At 38.6% G+C, this 18,162-nt stretch overlaps 2 protein-coding genes across 9 annotated transcripts in view; one reads left to right on the top strand and one right to left on the bottom strand.

Moving 5' to 3' along the window:
- Positions 1-13,675, bottom strand: part of LOC106092417 (phospholipid scramblase 2) — a 117,630-nt gene extending 103,955 nt beyond the window's left edge. For 3 of the 6 annotated variants that reach the window (XR_009397000.1, XR_009396999.1, XR_009396997.1), the window contains exons 1-2: positions 13,495-13,675; positions 13,072-13,229 (exon numbers count right to left, since the gene is read on the bottom strand). Coding sequence is in view for 2 of the 6 variants with exons in the window: in XM_059362238.1 (XP_059218221.1) it covers positions 13,072-13,167 (96 nt within the window). In the remaining 4 variants the exon portion in view is untranslated. Of the gene's footprint in view, positions 1-13,071; positions 13,230-13,336; positions 13,404-13,494 lie in introns of those variants that run through there. The other 3 variants (XM_059362238.1, XM_013259280.2, XR_009397002.1) reach the window with 2 other exon arrangements.
- LOC106092418 (peroxiredoxin-2) overlaps positions 12,696-18,162 on the top strand; it is a 24,277-nt gene continuing 18,810 nt past the window's right edge. The window contains exons 1-3 of one of the 3 annotated variants that reach the window (XM_013259286.2): positions 12,696-12,750; positions 16,345-16,520; positions 16,582-16,699. In XM_013259286.2, the coding sequence (XP_013114740.1) occupies positions 16,352-16,520; positions 16,582-16,699 (287 nt within the window). In that variant the 5' untranslated portion in view covers positions 12,696-12,750; positions 16,345-16,351. Of the gene's footprint in view, positions 12,751-15,805; positions 15,914-16,093; positions 16,233-16,344; positions 16,521-16,581; positions 16,700-18,162 lie in introns of those variants that run through there. The other 2 variants (XM_013259285.2, XM_013259284.2) reach the window with 2 other exon arrangements.

Here is an 18,162-nt window from a genome sequence, read left to right as displayed (position 1 = left end):
GACATGTTATTTTATATAAAATCAAAGATTGACATTGATGGCGAATTGAGTGTTTACAAATTTAAGTACCATGAAAGGCGTAGCAAAGCTTCTTTCCGAATCATTGTTCCAGGAGACAGACCTAGCAGAAATTTTGACCTTTTGAAAATGTCTTATTATAAAACCAACTATGCCAATAATGATCCTTTTCGTCACCTATGTTATCAATTTAATCAACTAAAAGATATTATAGATCTATCTGAGAATCGAGAAAGTTTATAAAGGAAAATTATATTATTTTTAAATTGTTAGGTTAATACAGTTGTAAATATATTGTTATTAGTCTGTAAGGGTATTTATTATTTATAGACTTAAATTAAAAAAAATAAAATAAAAAAACAGTAATCAATATCGGCAGTACATCTAATAGGATTCCACCAGATAATCGGTCTTGAGTGGAGGATCTGATTAACGAGCGAATTTTCGAACATGTGTGGAACTCTGAAGAGGGTCCACACATACAAATGATGAGCTGCAAGTATAGAGGAGCCATCTTTACGCTGCGCGACACGTCAACAGATGGTATAGATACCGTGAAAAAGCTCGTCGGAAGTATCCACACTCCCTGGGGCGAAAAGTTCTACTTTATGACAAAAATGGAATTCCCCAAGCTCACAAAGGCAACGATCTTCATCAAGGGATAGCAGAGCAAAATCGCGCCGGAACGCATTTTGGGATTCTTAGGCAAGCAAACTCAGTGCCATTTTCTGGAAGACCAATGATTGGGGCAATCCAACTGAACGAAAGCCACAAGGGCATCACACGATTAGGACGTCTATAAGGCTGAGCTAAGAAAATATAAGGACGAACTGACGAAGGCTCAGAACAAATCCTTGGTGGAATTCAGCACATCCGTGGACGATACATCTGAGGCTTCTAGGCTAAGGAAGATCCTATACTCGAGACCTATTATGGTGGAATATATTCAGGAAATCTGTACAACTCGTTGATACACATTTCCCGAGAAACTCCCCAACGGACAACGTGGCGCCAGAAGAGGTTGTCACTGATATGCATTCGTCTGAGGTTATCGGAGAAATTGTGTCTGAGTCGAAAATCCTTTGGGCGATAAGAAGTTTCGACTCCTTTAAATCGCCAGGTCCTGATGATGTATCATCGGTTGAATTACAAACTGTGTCCGACAGACTGCCTCCTTGACTTAGGCAGATATACTCTGCATGTATCAGCATGTCGTATATACCTGTGGGAAGGAGGGACACAAAGACCATTTTCATTCCAAAAGCAGGTATGAAAGCATCGTCCTTCATGCTAAAGACTCTTGATATGTTGATAGAAACATATCTAAAGTCAAGGATCCTTGGAGATCGCCTGTCTCGGAAGCAACATGCATATAGTAAGGACAATTCCATGGCAGCCGATTGTACGTACCCGATTGACCCGTTAGGGTTCTCCATCGGCTAGGGCTGCCACACGGAGGCGGCAACACACTGCTACAACAACAACAACAATTCCACTGAAACAGTCCTTCACGACCTAGTCGCCTACATAGAAGGTTCTCCCACTCCCAAGGAATACACAATTTCTTGACATTGTAGGTGCTTTCAATAATGTAAAACCGACGTCAATCATGAAGGAGGTAGAGTTTCTAGGCATCAACACTATCGTAAGAAAGTTTATTAATAACTTACTTATTAAAAGATGCATTACGGAAGGCCTGGGATCTGTAGATCTCAAAAGATGGGTCAGTATAGGCACATCTCAAGGAGGTGTACTGTCTCCTCTAGAGATATTAGAGATATACTTCAGGACGCTCTACATTTGACAGCGAAATGCTGTCCTTGCAAGACAGAAGAGGTTCTTTTCAGCAGGAAATACAAGTTACCTACAGTGGAACCTGTCTCCATGGAAGGAGAGAATGTTCCATTTACTAAAAGCGAAAAATACCTGGGTTTTTTGCTGGACACGAAATTGAACTTTAAATCAAACATTTTGGAAAGGGCAAGAAAGGCAACTCTTGCCCTATACGTCTGCAAGGGAGCCATTGGCAAAAGTTGGGGTGTTCACCACGTGCATGCCTGGTTTACACCCAGTTGATAGATGGAGTTGTAATCTGGTGGACGGCGTACCAAAAATTCACCTGCTGTTCAATACTCAGCCAGATCCTTTACAGCCGCACTGAAGACGACACCATCTGATGCACTGAATTTAATGCTGCACCTACTGCCTCTGGACATTGTGGCTAGACTAATTGTTGCGACCACTGGTGTGAGGTTAAGGGAGCTTTCACTTTGGTCATGCGGCTCCTACGGACACTGTGTTGCAATTGTTGTGAACATTCTAAAATTATGTGGCCAAATCTAGTCTTGAAGAGGTCTACCGTTTTGCTGTCGCCGGCTAGAACAGTCGTCTCAGTCATTGTGCCCGTCATGACACGTCACATTTATTCGAAATTTCATACGGTTTGTTTAATAACCCATGTTTAATAACCATCGGCACCACCCGATTTTTGCCTTTCCTTACTGGTTTCTTCTAACATCCCCTTCATATTTAGCAGCATTCATTTTCCTCTTTAGCGGGTGTGAACATTCGCACGTTGTTGAGTTTTCTAATAACCATCGGCACCATCCGACTTTTGCCTTTCCTTACTGGTTTCTTCTAACATCCCCTTCATATTTAGCAGCATTCATTTTCAGCGATAGCCACACTACATGAACGTCACACACAACCAAAACCTATTGACAGATAGTGCATTCGCGAGAAAAAATTGTACTCAGCTGTTAACGGTACACTACCTGGTAATTATGTCATGGGCAAAACTAAGGCTACTACCATGGCATAATTACCAAGTAGTGTACCGTTAACAGCTGAGTACAATTTTTCTCGCGAATGCACTATCTGTCAATAAGTTTTGGTTGTGTGTGACGTTCATGTAGTGTGTGAAGGGGATGTTAGAAGAAACCAGTAAGGAAAGGCAAAAGTCGGGTGGTGCCGATGGTTATTAAACAAACCGTATTAAATTTCGAATAAATGTGTTCAAACTGTAATAAATACGGTTAATATATGACAACATTATTACAAATTTGCCAAAATCGGACGAACATGTATATGGGAGCTACATTACTAAGATATTGTGGTAGGCATCGAGAAAAGAGTTATGCACAATTTTGGCAAAATTGGTCAATAATGCGCTTGCGTGACCTTAGAAATGAAAATCGACCGAAATTCCTATATGGCAACTATAAACAAATCTGAACCGATTTCTATGAAATTCACCAGCAATATTAAAAAACATAAGAAAATCGTTTTTGTCAAATTTTGAGAGAATCGGTTACCGAATGAGCATTTTATTGCAATATTTTTCATAATCGGGCGAACATATATATGGGAGCTATATCTAAATCTGATTTCTAGCAAACTGGTTATCGGGGGAAGCGCTGTACAAAATTTTGCCCAGATTGGTCAATAAATGCGTTTGCAGTGACAATAGAAGTGAAAATCGGGCGATATTTATTAATCACAACTATATCTAAACCAAGACTAATTTCTATGAAACTCACCAGTAATTCCTGCCGAATTTCTAGAGAATCGGTTAACAAATAAGCACTTTATTGCAATATTTCTCAAAATTGTACGAACATATATCTAAAAATGAACCGATTTCTATGAAATTCGGCAGTAATGTCGTAAGAATCATAAGAAAATCCTTCCTGCCAATTTTCGAGCGAATCGGTTAACAAATGACAATTTTATTGCAATATTACTACAAATCGGAGGAACATATATACGGGAGCTATATCTAAATCTGAAACGTTTTTTCCAAATTTCAATAGGCTTCGTCTCTAGGTCGAAAAACATTTGAAGACGATCGGATGAAAATTGCGACCTGTAGTTTGTACACAAATTAACATGGACAGACAGACAGGCGGACATAGCTAAATCGATTCAGAAAGTGATTGTGAGTCGATCGGTATACTTATCAATGGGTCTATCTCTCCTCCTTTCTAGTGTTACAAACAAATTCACTATGTTATAATACCCTGTAATGGTGTGTCTCAGTGGATGTTTATAATCACCTCTGAATGTATACTTTCCATAACCTTTTTATACCCTCCACCATAGGATGGGGTTTATACTAATTTCGTCATTCTGTTTGTAACACCTCGAAATATGCTTCTCAGACCCCATAGACCCCATTCATGATCGTCATGTCATTTTAAGTCGATCTAGTCATGTCCGTCCGTCTGTCTGTCGAAAGCACGCTAACTTTCGAAGGAGTAAAGCTAGCCGCTTGAAATTTTGCACAAATACTTTTTATTATAATCGGTATATAAACTGATATAGCTGCCATATAAATCTATCTGGGATCTTGACTTCTTGAGCCTCTAGAGGTCGCAATTCGCATCCGATTTGGCAGAAATTTTGTACAACGGCTTCTCTCATGACTTTCAACATACGTGTCTAATATGATGTGAATCGATCAATAGCATGATGCAGCTCCCATATAAACCTATCTCCCGATTTTGCTTCTTGCACCCCTACAAGGCGCAATTCTTAACCGAATGAACTGAAATATTACATAATGAATTCTACAATGTTCTGCATTCATTTATGTCCGAATCGGAGTATAACTTGATATAGCTCTAATAGCATAACAGTTTTTATTCAATATTCTTTGTTTGCCGAAAAAGAGATACCGCGCATAGAACTCGAAAAATGCGATCCATGGTGGAGGGTATATAAGATAGGTATATAAGGCCATGCCAGTCATGTGCACATTAGTAGAGCAATAACAAAAAATGCGAGCTAGCTCTGCCACATTTCGAAGTGTATACAAATGGATGGATAGGGTAGCTTCTTTACAGTAATATTCCACAAGTTAAAATCATCTCTTCCAACAAAATTTCAAAAAAAGTCTAAAAAATGCCTAAACAAATAACAGGCAACCATGAAAAGTAGAATACAATTTTTTCAGCAAATTTGTGAACTCAAAACAGCAGATTTTGGTATTTGAAATAGCAGCAGCCCTACGTTTGCTGAAACAGCAGTAGTGTCTGCTTTCCCAAAATCAGCAGACAAAAACTGCTGTTTTAGCAAACATTTTTGCTGTTTTGAATAACAAATTTGGTTGAGTGCAGAGAGTCATATTACACACCTTCAATTTGTGACGTTTCGTTCGTATCCGACCATATTTGGATAGAGCTGAAATATAGACCGATCTGCAGATTTAGGGTCTGAAGCTCATAAAAGTCGCATTTATTATCCGATTCCACTGAATTTTGGAACAATGCGTTGTCAAGACGGATTTAAAAAGGTTGTCTCACGCGAACATTTGTTAACAGCCGCCCAGGTTTGACGGTATTAAGATGTCAGATTTTTGTTTGCATTCTCTTTGTTGTTATCTTCTTTCTCGCATATTCGCTGCTCATGTACGCACACACATTTCGTTGTGTATACTGACAAAACGTCGATCAGCTTGATGACAAGACGGCGATTTTACCATATGGTTTTTATGTTGTTGTACAAATGAGATAACCTTTAAATAATTCAACCATGGTGCGTTTTATTAAGCCTTCTGACATCCGAAACTAATGTGGCCCACATCGGATCATGTTTGGAAAAAACTGCCATATAGACCGATCTCCCAATATAGGGTCTTGTGCTCATATTTGATTTCGCTGAAATTTAAAGCAAAAATTTCTGTTGGGGGTTTCAACACACTTTCGGAATATTGTCCAGATAGGATTTTTTTATATAGCTGCTGTAAGAACCGGTCTGCGATTTAAAGTCGAAAGAATGCACCCAAATTGTACTTAATATCCGACATCAACAAAATTTTAAACTGTGTGTGTTGTTTTTGACCCTTGTACGATGTGGTCTAGATCGGAACTCAATATGATATAGCTGTATAGCGATTTCTCGAATAAACTTCTTGCGTTCAAAAATAGTTATTTTATTTGCTTTAATAGTACTTGTCATCGTGGATTCGGAGCGGACTGTTGTGGCCGGAGCGGGATTGATATCGAACCCGTTCCGCTCCGCATTGTAAAAATTCTGCTCTTGCTCCAGCGAAAACTGGGCATAGCTGGCAAATACAATTAGTGATTTTTTTTTGAGATTTTCATACCATGCGGTTGTCTCGTTAATTTGTTCATCGAATTTAGTTTCTACTTTCAAATACGAGGAAATGTATCCCCCCAAAAGCCCTTCCTTTGCCCCAATTATATCAAATCCGTACTTTTCTCTCAAAGACGTTTAACTTAAGTCCTATGTTTCACAATCGACCAATAATTCCATTTTGGGAATTTTTTTTCTGTCCTCAAATTTGAATATAAACTTCGTACTTTACTTCCAAAGTCCTTTACTTTGAGTCCTATATTGTCCCAGTCGACCAAATAACACTATATATTTATGAAATTTGAATATTATATTCCCGCTTTACTTTCAAAGACTTTTCATTTGAGTCTAATATTTTGACGGTCGACCTAAATTTATACTAATTTATGACATTTTTCAAATTGTGTAGCTTCAGTTCTGCGACAATTTATGCGAGTACGAATATTGGACCAGGCGACGACCCACAGAACCTGTCTGATTGAGCGGATGTGAACAGTTGCAAGTCTTTTGGTTTTTTAAAGCGATCTGGATGGTTCAACGGTAGGAACTAGAAGGCATCTTCCTTCTCCTGTTCCTGTGGTATCACAATGGATAACGATAACGCATAGGTGAGTCTGATGTCAGGCTGCCACTTATATCTAACCTAAGAATTGCTTTTTGTGTAATATCGTTCGATCACCAAATATATGGGAAGTTGAATAATTGCATTTTCAGAACTAACTTTGAGGGCTAATATGAAGATAAGATTATGTTGATACCAAAAATGACCTGTAATTAAAAACAGAGTACTCTTAAACCGAGTAAAACTTCTTAACGAAGGTGTGTTGTTCAGCGACTCGCTGGTTTCTGGAGCCTCAGGAATTTAAACCAAACAGAATATGTTCATATAGGGGGGTTATATTTATTCATGGGCGTATCTGGACCAGATATTATGTGAGGTGGCAGAAGAGATCGCTCTCAGGAGCCTAAATATTCTAATTTATTGAGAGACTATAGTCAAGAGTTTTTATGGTGGGATACAAATCACCTCTATTCAAAAGCAACTCTCTTCTTCTAGTCTTATCTAGCATTAGTAAGTGTCTTGCAAAAAGAAGTTCATAAAAATTTTATAAATTAACTTTATATGCGAACAACTCATGATGATACGAAACAATCCATCAAAGAAGATCCATCAGCAGAGATGGTCCGTAAGACGATTTTTTAGGTTTCCGACTGTCAAAAAGTTGTAAAAGTCGAAAACGTCGTATACTTGTATAAAACGTAGAAAAAGTCGCAAACGTCATAAACCTTAATAACTCAGTGTAAAAGTTTGATTTTTAACAAATATTATTGTCACTTATTTGTTGTATATAGAAGAGTTTATATGTAAAAAAATTTCGCAATAAAAGAAATATTAAGTTTTTTTTTTAATTTTTGCATTTACATTTTTCACACAATAAATTGGATATACGCAAATTTCAAGTCAATTTATAAAGTAACGTTTAAGGATTTTTTTGTGAAGCACAAAATCAATAAATTATTAGTTTTCATCAATTATATTTAGAAATTGCAATTATTTTGTATCCTTTTGCAAAATTATTTGCTTCTCCCGTTTTAATTTGCTTTTTGAAAGCTGTTGTAAACGACATATGTTAAAAATGCATGACATCTGAGGAAGTGTCAAGTGAAACGGTACATGGAGTGTTAATACTTATGCCAAAATTTTTAGTTAATCAGATCAAAAATTCGACAAATTTTCGTTCGAATTTTTTTTCTGTCAGAAACCTAGTTTTTTGGCTAGGTTTACGACGTTTTCGACGTATGTTATATACGTCGGAAATGTATGTCATATACGTCACTGTTTCTGACAGGCCATCTCTGTCCATCAGTCATGCAATAAGTCATCTATTGAAATCAAATGACTAATATAATACTTGTTTGTCATTTAAAAACTGTGTAAATAAATTATAAAGCTTAATACCGTAATAAATGAAAAATTTATAAAGACATTTTATATTATAATTTGTTAATAATTTTCCAAAATTCTACTAAAACGTTAATTAAAAGCGTTTAAAAGCAAAAACTTCTCACCAAAGAGGTGTCACACTTCGGGACGCCGTTCAGACTCGGCTATAAAATGGAGGTCCCTTATTATTGATTGGACAGCACTCATTGGTATGTGAGAAGTTTGCCACTGTTCCTTAATGGAATGATAATGGGCCGAATTTGCACTTGCATGGTGTGGGGACGTATTCTACTTCCTTTGGTAAGCACTGAAGAATCAGTAGTTGCCTGCCTATTATTATTAAGAAACTAGCTGCCTTCCTTCTTTATGGCTCAAAACCCGATACCGGCTTCAAACCTTAATCTACTGGTAGATATGGGGTTCGTTACTCGGTACAGTGATTTTCGACAGATAAACGGACATGGCTAGATCGTCAAATATGAATATAAATGTATGCTTTATAGGTTCGCCGATTGAAAGTATTTACAAAATATTGCCCAATTAATGGCCAAGCTTACAACTCCGACATTAGTGGGTTACTATCTGGCCATAATCGTCTGGTTCTAGGGGACTTTAATGCCCATCACATATCATGGCAATGTTCCCTAGGTAACGACCAGCGTTGCATGGCTTTGGCAGAGCAGATTGAAAACTCCACGTTTTGAACGGTGAATGAGCATGCCCCCACTAGGATTACGAGGAGGTGCGGCAGCTCGCCAGACATTTCCATTGCATCCCCTGATCTCCTGAATGACGTAATCTGACAAGTCGTCATCTCTTTGGGGTCAGATCACCTCCCCATAATTCTTATAACCTCTGTGCGCCGGACATTTATCAATCAGAAATTGGCCGATTGGGCTGGCTTCAGAGAGTATACAATCGCCGCTTCAGTGAACTGCCACCCCCCTCAAATGTGCTAGTTGCCGAGAGGAAATTTCGAGACATCATTAACGCAGCAGTCGCTCGCTTTATACCAGCCGGTCGAATATCCCAAGTGCGGTCCAATATCCCGGCGCAGGCAGTGGTACTCGCAGACGAGCGTGATGGGATTCGTTGTATAGACCACAACTCACCCAGCCCAGAATCAGCGAGCTGAATCTGCAAATAAACAGGGTAGTCAACGAACATAGGCGGAGTTTGTGGCTGGAACACTTGGAGCAATGTAACTTAGGCACCGGTTTGGGCAAGCTGTGGTCTACTGTTAAGTCACTCTGGAACCCCGGTAGACGGGATGACAGGACTTCCGAAGAGATGCGCCAGGTTGTTCAACCGTCAATTTATTGTGCATCCCGAGAGTGACGGAGCAAGGAGGAGAGCCATTCGCCGTATCCGTGGTCTCCGAGCCGATGTACAGCCATCACAATTTACCGTGGGCGAAGTTACGAATGTCATCCGTGGCTCCAAATCATCTAAGGCGTTGGGCCCCGACGGAATCTCTACATTGATGTTGAAGAATCTGGATTTACCTGGAGTTGAGTACCTTACTACTGTCATCAACCTGTCTTTGAACACTCTTATAGTTCCCGATATCTGGAAAATGGGCAGAGTGATCCCGCTACTGAAGCCTGGAAAGGACCAAAGTTTGGGTAGCAAAGACGCTTGAGGCATTACTCCTTCCGAGCTTCGTAGGAAAATTTCCATTCGCCGAGCATCATCATAGATTTCGAAGACTGTGTAGCACAACAACAGCTTTGTATGCCATCACCGCACACATTTGGCGTGGCCTAAATCAGCCCAGGCCAAGTGATAGGACGGTCCTCGTGGCACTGGACCTATCGAAGGCATTCGACACGGTCAGCCATGCCAAATTATTTGAGGACATCGCCAACATGTCCCTCCAGCTAGGGCTGAAACGCTGGGTCGCGAATTATCTGTGTGGCCGCCAGTCATTTGTGGAATTTAGGGATAAGAAGTCGAAACACCGTAGAGTGAAACAGGGCGATATCACCCCAAGGTAGAGTGATATATCCGGCACTGTTTAACCTCAACCTATCCTCCATTCCGCCCCCTTCCGACGGCATAGAGATCGTATCATATGCGGACGATTGTACGATCATGGCATCAGGCCCCCCACCCATTGTTACAATCTGCGATAGGTTGAACGTCTACCTCAACGAACTTGTCTCATATTTCGCTGCGAAAAATCACCAAATCTTCAGCCAAAGTATTCACTAAAAATACGCGTGGGGTGAATACTGAGCTGACTGTGATGGTCGATGGAGAAATGATTCCGACCACCAAGTGTCCCAAAGTACTTGGCGTCACATTTGACAGCTTTTACACATTCTGTCCACATGCCACAGCAATTTGCGATAAAGTCAAAAGTAGAAACAAGGTCCTCAAGTCACTCGCTGGCAGCAATTGGGGTGCAGACAAAGAACCATTGTTGACCACGCACAAAGCAATTGGCCAGTCTTTGGTAAGTTAGGCAGCGCCAGTGTAGTCTCGTCAACTTTGTGACACGCAGTGGAATAATATTCAGATCTGTCAGTATGCCGCCCTCCGAACTGCGACGGGCTGTCTCCTCAGTTCTCATGTGGACCACCTCCATCAGGAGACAAAGATCCTACCAGTGCGAAGACATGACTACATGCTGTCTAAGCAATACATTTTGGGCTGTTATCGCAGAGACCATCCAAATCATCATCTTGTGGATAGATATCCACCGCCCAGAAGCCTTAAGGTAGATCTACATGATCTAGATCGTGAGGTTCAGCGCTACAAGATAGAACCTCTAGATTAAGCGGCATATCGAGCAGGGGCCGAATTACCGCATACGTGATCGAGTACGCTTTTGTATCGAATGAGATTTCGTCACGTATCGAAAGATGTCGTATCGAAATTTTTCAAATGACTTTCGATTATTTTTTGCATCAGAGTTGATTTGGACATATGTTTGTGCAAAACAAACAACACAAATACACAGATGACAATTAACATCTACCCGGCGTTTGTAAAAAGTATGAATCTATTAAAATTTTTGGAAACAAACGTGAATTTATAAATAAAAAAAATGATGCTAACATTGCTTTTGTTGTGCTTGTCGTCCTCCGATTCTGAAGAGGACAATAACTTTGTGCGTATTCGCAGAGAAATGATAGATAAAAGTGATTCAATGTCACTGCCGAATAAAGCGTTAATAAATAATCTAAATAAAACATTTAGATTATTTATTTTTTTTAGTCCTTACCTTGCTCTCAAAAGTGGCCTTAATAAAAAAGTCTGTTGGATTGGCATGTGGCGAATTGGACAGCCACTCTGTGGACCAAGTGAAGTACGGAGCATGATTTTTTGCCCTTTTTGGTTTAGACGTGCTAAAGCACGGTGTCGAGTCTTGTTGTGATGGTGCTGAGTCTTATTGGTACGTCCATGGCCTGCGACCTAAATATATGCTTGCCCACGGTTCCAAAACAGCGGCCAACATGTTTTAACGATACTAAATTAATTTTACTTTGATTGATTTGAGCTTTTGTAGCCCATTTATTTAGCATAAATTATTCCTAATTACGAAAAAGTATGTAATTATTTATTTCATATCATAATAACACTCAAAAACTTACATTTTTACTTTTATTTTAACTATTTATATCAAGTAACACTTGATTAATCCTGAGCTCACGAGTGGATTTGGAACAGCTAATACTCGATTTTGCTCTCGCTAATGAATTTCATAATCTCGAATGTCGAAAGTGCTTATTCGTTAACGAATGCGGTAACGCCAAAGCAAAAATTTTCGAACAATTTTACTCGTTTACGTATGAGGTAATTCGGCCCCAGGTCTAGACAACGTTCATGCAGACACGGTAGCAGATGCGAGAACGATTGGAGAACGACCGCCTTCCATTGCACCTGAAGAAATTGACCTCCCCCGGCAAACCAGAGTTCTGGCTCAATTACGTTCCGACAGATGCAGACGCCTCAACTCCTACAGAGCAAGGATTGATACCGACGTGTAAGATGTATGTCCTGATTGTAACCAGGGGTCGCACGATACACGTCACCTATTTAACTGCCCAGCCAAACTCAGACCCAGATCCCTGTGGACGCACCTCATCTTAGTCGCAGGGTTCCTGGGTCTTGAACCCCAACAGTGTCAAGCAGCCAACATACCAATATAACTTTGTAATATGATTTCATAATTTAATGTTAATTAAGTTACTTTGTATCTTGTATGTATATCTTCTTTATCTCTAATCAATATCCCATATTTATGGGTCTACTGTGGATTGCAACCCAACTTCAGTTGAGTTGCCAACGGGCAAATTTATTATAAAAATTGACATTTTAGTTTTGAATTGAATAATTTTTTACAATTTACTTAATAGCTGAACGTTCAAAACGCTGATATTGAATGAAACTGACAAAAATATCCAACTTTATACGAACTTTTATTTCATGATTTTAACTTCTGGCAACTGGTTTCTGCTCTACTTCGCTTTTAAAAATGTGTTTAATTATAAATATTGTTTTCGTTTTGCGGTGGCAAAATGAATTCGTAAAGCTCTATGCTTTATTTGTGAGGACCAATTAAAGTACAGATACAGCACTATGCTAGAAAGTGCTGCATTGTGTATGTTGTGCTCAATTATTCAATACATTTCTGGGATTTTACAACTTATTTCGTCTGGAGAATTGACAGACTATTGAATTTGGTACGATTTAGTGGCCTTTATCAACTGATGTATAAACATGGTCAAATGGTCACACAACTAATATATATATATATATATATATATATATATATATATATATATATATATATATATATATATATATATATATATATATATATATATATATGTGTGTGTGTGTGTGTGTGTGTGTGTGTGTGTGTGTGTGTGTGTGTGTGTATTAAACATAGCCCATATAAGGTTGTGTATCTGAATATTTGGGGCGTATTCAAATCTTCATCGTTTTGGCGGAGCGTGTCGTTTTTGCTAATAATAAAAATTAAGAGATTAAGAGATACTTACATAATTTCCAGGCGGTCCTGGTGCAGATGGAGCATTTTGGTTGTAGCCAGGAGGCACATAACCGCCTTTTTCCAAATTACTCATTGGCATGGACATCTTTTTCCGTTTATCGGGCTAGTGTTTAAAAAGTGTAGATGATGGGCGTAACGTGTATCTATCTGTAAAGATTGATAGGTGTGCAAGCAAGGGAATTGAGTTTATTCTAAACACAGTGAATATTTAAATATTTAGGAATGCCATTGGAGCCACAAATACTCGTACATACTATAGCAGTCGAAAATATTCAAATCTATAGATATATAAGCGTATGTTCGCTTGCCGATGATGTACTTTGCGTTTGCACACACTAGTTTGAAGGTAGGCATGACGGCACCTACGTCATTATTATTTTCGCAACTTGATGGAGAAAACATCGATACATACCACTATATTCGAACACTGAACAATTGTCACAAACGCCTAGGTATTTCAACAGTTTTATTTCTGTATTTTAGTTGGTTATTTCGTTTCCGTCCTTTATTCCGACTTTTAATATTGGCCAAAATGTTAAGAAACTACAAACATAGCGAAGTGTTTATTTTAAAACATGTTGCAAACTAATGTATGAAAGCAATCAGCTGTTGGGCGCCTTCTAAAAGGGTTACCAATTATCCAATGTTGATGTCTTTTATTAGGTCTGTTCGCGTACTTTTCCAGTAAAAATAGAAGGGACAGCCTTTACTCTCTTTTGCTATTTTTTGAATTAAACAGCTGGTTTGAAAAGAGCAGCTGTTCGGTGCTGCAAATTTCTGGAAAATTTGCTGGAAAAAAACCTCCATTAAAAATTTTCGGGCTCTCAGTTACAAAACTCAAAATTTAGCTTGTTCTCTTCTGCTGGCGAAAAAGGTTCATGAATGACCATGGCGAAACAATTAAAAGTGGTCTCATTTGTACAATAACCACAAATCATATGGTGCAATATGCTATCTTGCCATCAAGCTGATCGACGTTTTGCCAACACACATAAAGAAATTTGTGTGCGTGTGTGTATACGTGTGCGTACATGAGCGTACATGAGCGGAGAATGAGAGCGCTATCTGACAACTAATTTTGGTTGTTTGTGTATTATAGTTAAGAACCATAACGCACACAAACAACGAAAAATGGCGCCTACTAGTTCCATACACAAAATCAGAACTGCACTAATAACTGATTTTTCCAGATAGTTTACAGGTAACGGCAGTTGCCCAACAACAAAATATTGAGTGCACTATCTGTTAAAATCGGTGAATAGTGTAACTCTGATTTTGTGTATGCAACTAATTCGTGCCATTTTTCGTTGCTTGTGTGTGGTATGGTTCTTAACTACAATATAATACACACATACAACCAAAGCTTATCGACAGACAATGCACTTCGCAAGAAAAAGTTCATCTGTTTACGGTACACTACCTGGTAATTATTTCAGGGATAATACCGTATGATGCGTGGAACCATCTTGTTGACACCACATGTCGTCCAAGTTCATATCTTCCAATTCAGGCCCAAAATAATCAATGAGCCTAGTGCGGTGGCGTTGTCCATTCATGTTTAGGTTACACCAGACGTTAGATGGCTTAGTATCCGGCGAAGGTCAATGCGGATCATTGTGATTCCTCAGTAGCCTTTCTCTCTTCGATTTGGGTAGATTAACTGCCGACTCATTGATTGACGACTTTGATGATAGAACAATAAATATCAAAATCGTCAATTTTTTTTGAAAAAATCATCATAAAAACGTTCGGTTAGAGACAAGGCCGATTAAAAAAGATGTTCTCACACGAACAGCTATTAACAGCCGGCCAGGGTTGACGGTATTAAGATGTAAGATTTTTGTTTCCATTCTCTTTGTTGTTATCTTCTTTCTCGCTTATTCTCTGCTCATGTGCGCACACGTATACACACACACACAAATTTCTTTGGGTGTGTTGGCAAAACGTCGTGAAACCACCTTTAATTATTTTGCAATATTTACATCCGCATGTTGTCTATAATCTTCCTAAATATCGCGACAAATTAATCGTATTGATTAGAATTTTTAAATAACTTTGATAATTAAAAAAAAAAAAATAAATAAAATTTTGCCGATGGCCTGAGTAGCCAACGCACTTTTTTCTCCCCGTCGTCAAACTTCTGCGAGTTGCTTTTTTAACAATTGTTTACAGAGGTGAATTTTGCATTAGGCCTTAAGTCTAGTACTGACTCCATTTTTGTTTAGGCCTTAAGTCTAGTACTGACTCCATTCACAGCGAAAATGCCTATTAAATTATTGCGAAACCCGATGCACTCTTTTGTTTGTCAAAACACAAATAAAAGTCAAACAACAACACACAACAAAGACAACAATATTGATGCAGAGTTGAATCGCCCCATTTCGTGAGCATTTTATTACATTTGCAAATAAAATTGTGCGAAATTTATCCTGATGCAGCGACATGTCGTTACTATTTTGCTCATAGAACTCAGTACCACTTGTACGGAAAGTGTTCGCATTATCTTCGTCACCATTTTTTTATAGTGCGTTTTGAAGTTGTTCGTGTAAAAGATCGAAGTCAGTACTAGGCTCTAATCAACACGTACACACGGTGAGTACGATCATGTTGTGCCGTATAAACTGCCCATAACTGTTTTTTTACTAAAAGTCGAATAATCGACTTATTATAAATCGAGCTTGTCCCTGCTCTAATTTAGCGGTATCATATCGATAATCATTTACTCATGTTATCGGAATAGAAAAAGGCTCAAATAAACATACACTAATCACTTGATTAAGCGGCTATTAACAATAGTTGACACAAAGTATTATAATTATTATTTTTAGCATGTAAGTAAAATTAAAATGCTATTCGTCTTGTATTGCATTATTAATGGCAACTGAAAGTGTTTTAAAACTTACACCTGTTTTATTGTCGGTTCGCCGGTCTTCTTTGCGGTCGTGAATGATAAGAAAGACAACAAAAGCTAAATTATTTGATAACAACAGATAGACTGATAGTCTGCTCTCTATTTGCCATATATGAAATAAAGTAAATGACTCTCGCATTGGAAAGCGCATTTGTGGAAACCCACGTAAAAGAGTTGTATTGCTTTCTACTAGCCCGCCTTCCCTTATCGAAGGGAAATTACGAACAAAAATTCAAATTGTACGCGTGGCTAAAAATTGTTCCCCTCATTGTTCTAGAGCACTCACATTGGCAGTGGGCGTTTTTATTTTTTTTAATTGCTTCAACCTTTGCTTTTTGTTTTGAAATTTAGAGTCAGAATGGCAAACTGGCATTGTTCCTTCCTAATACTGATGAGTGTGTATTTTATTTGCACCACATCATTGTCTACAGTGGATGAGGACTCTTGTTATTCGTTTGCTGGTGGCTCGGTATATCCTGCAGAAGGCCCTAAGGGCGATCATACATTACAAACCACAAAAGCCGTGAGTAAGTAAAACATTCGACAAATATTTATTGACCTGGTTAATTTTTGTATAACACATTTCAGTTTCGAAACCGGCTCCACATTTCGAAGGTACTGCTGTCGTTAACAAGGAAATAGTAAAATTGTCCTTATCCCAATACTCTGGAAAATATGTTGTGCTATTATTTTACCCATTGGATTTGTAAGTATTGCATATGCAAATGCAAATTTGCCCATGAACATTCCATTAAGGAACAGGTAGGGGCAAACTTCTCACATATCAATGAACGCTGTCCGATTCAAGTTTAAGCTGAATGATAAGGGGCCGAGTCCGAACGGCGTGCAGCAGAGCGACAACTCTTTGTGGAGAAGTTTTTACATGGCATAGTATTTCACAAATGTCGAAAGCATTGGGAGGTTAACCGCTGCTGAATTTTTTTCTGATGGTCTCGCCAGGATTCGAACCCAGGCGTTCAGCGTCATTGACGAACACGCTTACTTCTGCCGCTTAGAGGCCTCCTTTTATAGCCGAGTCCGAACGGCGTGCCGCAGTGCTACAACTCCTTCGGTAGAAGTTTTTTCATGGCATAGTATTTCACAATTGTCGACAGCATTGGGAGGTTAACCGCTGCTGAATTTTTTTCTGATGTTCTCGTCAGGATTCGAAACCAGCCGTTCAGCGTCATAGGCGAACACACTAACTTCTGCGCTACAGTGCCCTCCATATATCCTTTTCAAATCATTCAAGGACCTAAAGTGCAATAAAGGTTTGGTTTACAATGATAACAACTTTCAATGGTTAAGAAGCAATTTTCGAAACTCTGATTAAAGTGACTTCATTTCCCATTGGCAGCCGGTTGTACGTACCGGATTGACCCGATGGAGTTCTTCATCGGCAAGGGCTACCGCCTCAATGTATACCACACTGCTACAACATTTCCTTTCATTTATTCAAAACATGTAATGCATAGCCATCAGGCCCATTAAGTAATTACACTATGCGTTTATTGGATTAAACTCCGAGTAGAATCGGACTACTCACTAATGAAGATATGTGACTTAAAGTTAAAAATAAAAAAAAGCATGAGGCATAAAATAAACTAGAAAAATATTGAAACGAAAAAATGAGAACTGCATGGCAATCATTACTCCAAAAAAAACCATATGTCTTTAAATAACCTTAAAAAAAATAAATTTTCACCCGCAAAAATGTGATTGCTACCCTATAACTACTCAAAAAACAAAAAAAAATAAATTAGCAAAAGAAAACAAAAACTCAGTTCTTCGTAAAGTGCACAAAAACAAATGGAGGAAAAGAAAAATGTAATTGAATGTTGTAGGAGCTTAGACACGTAGACGATGTAATGCCAAACTTCCTCAAACCCAGGAATAAGTAATTAATTCACATGTAGTTGGAACTTAAAGTTTTAAGATGCCCGTGAAATACTGAAATTCTTTAACTCCATTGGCAAAGGATTATTTAGCCTGGCTGTCCTTACCACAAAAGATTTACCTATCTGTCGCGATAACCTAGGAATGACCAATTGATTTCTCCCAGCGGAGTGAGCAAACTCAAAAGTGGCAACAAGAAAAATTGGACAACGGTTCTTAAAGAGCTTAAAAAAATAGAAGCAACCGTGACTTGAAACATTTGCGGGAAAGGTA

The sequence above is a fragment of the Stomoxys calcitrans genome, chromosome 1, assembly GCF_963082655.1.
Source record: "Stomoxys calcitrans chromosome 1, idStoCalc2.1, whole genome shotgun sequence".
In the NCBI taxonomy this organism is placed as follows: Eukaryota; Metazoa; Arthropoda; class Insecta; order Diptera; family Muscidae; genus Stomoxys; species Stomoxys calcitrans.
Note: the sequence above shows the minus strand (reverse complement) of the source record. Positions and strands in the feature narration are given on the sequence as shown.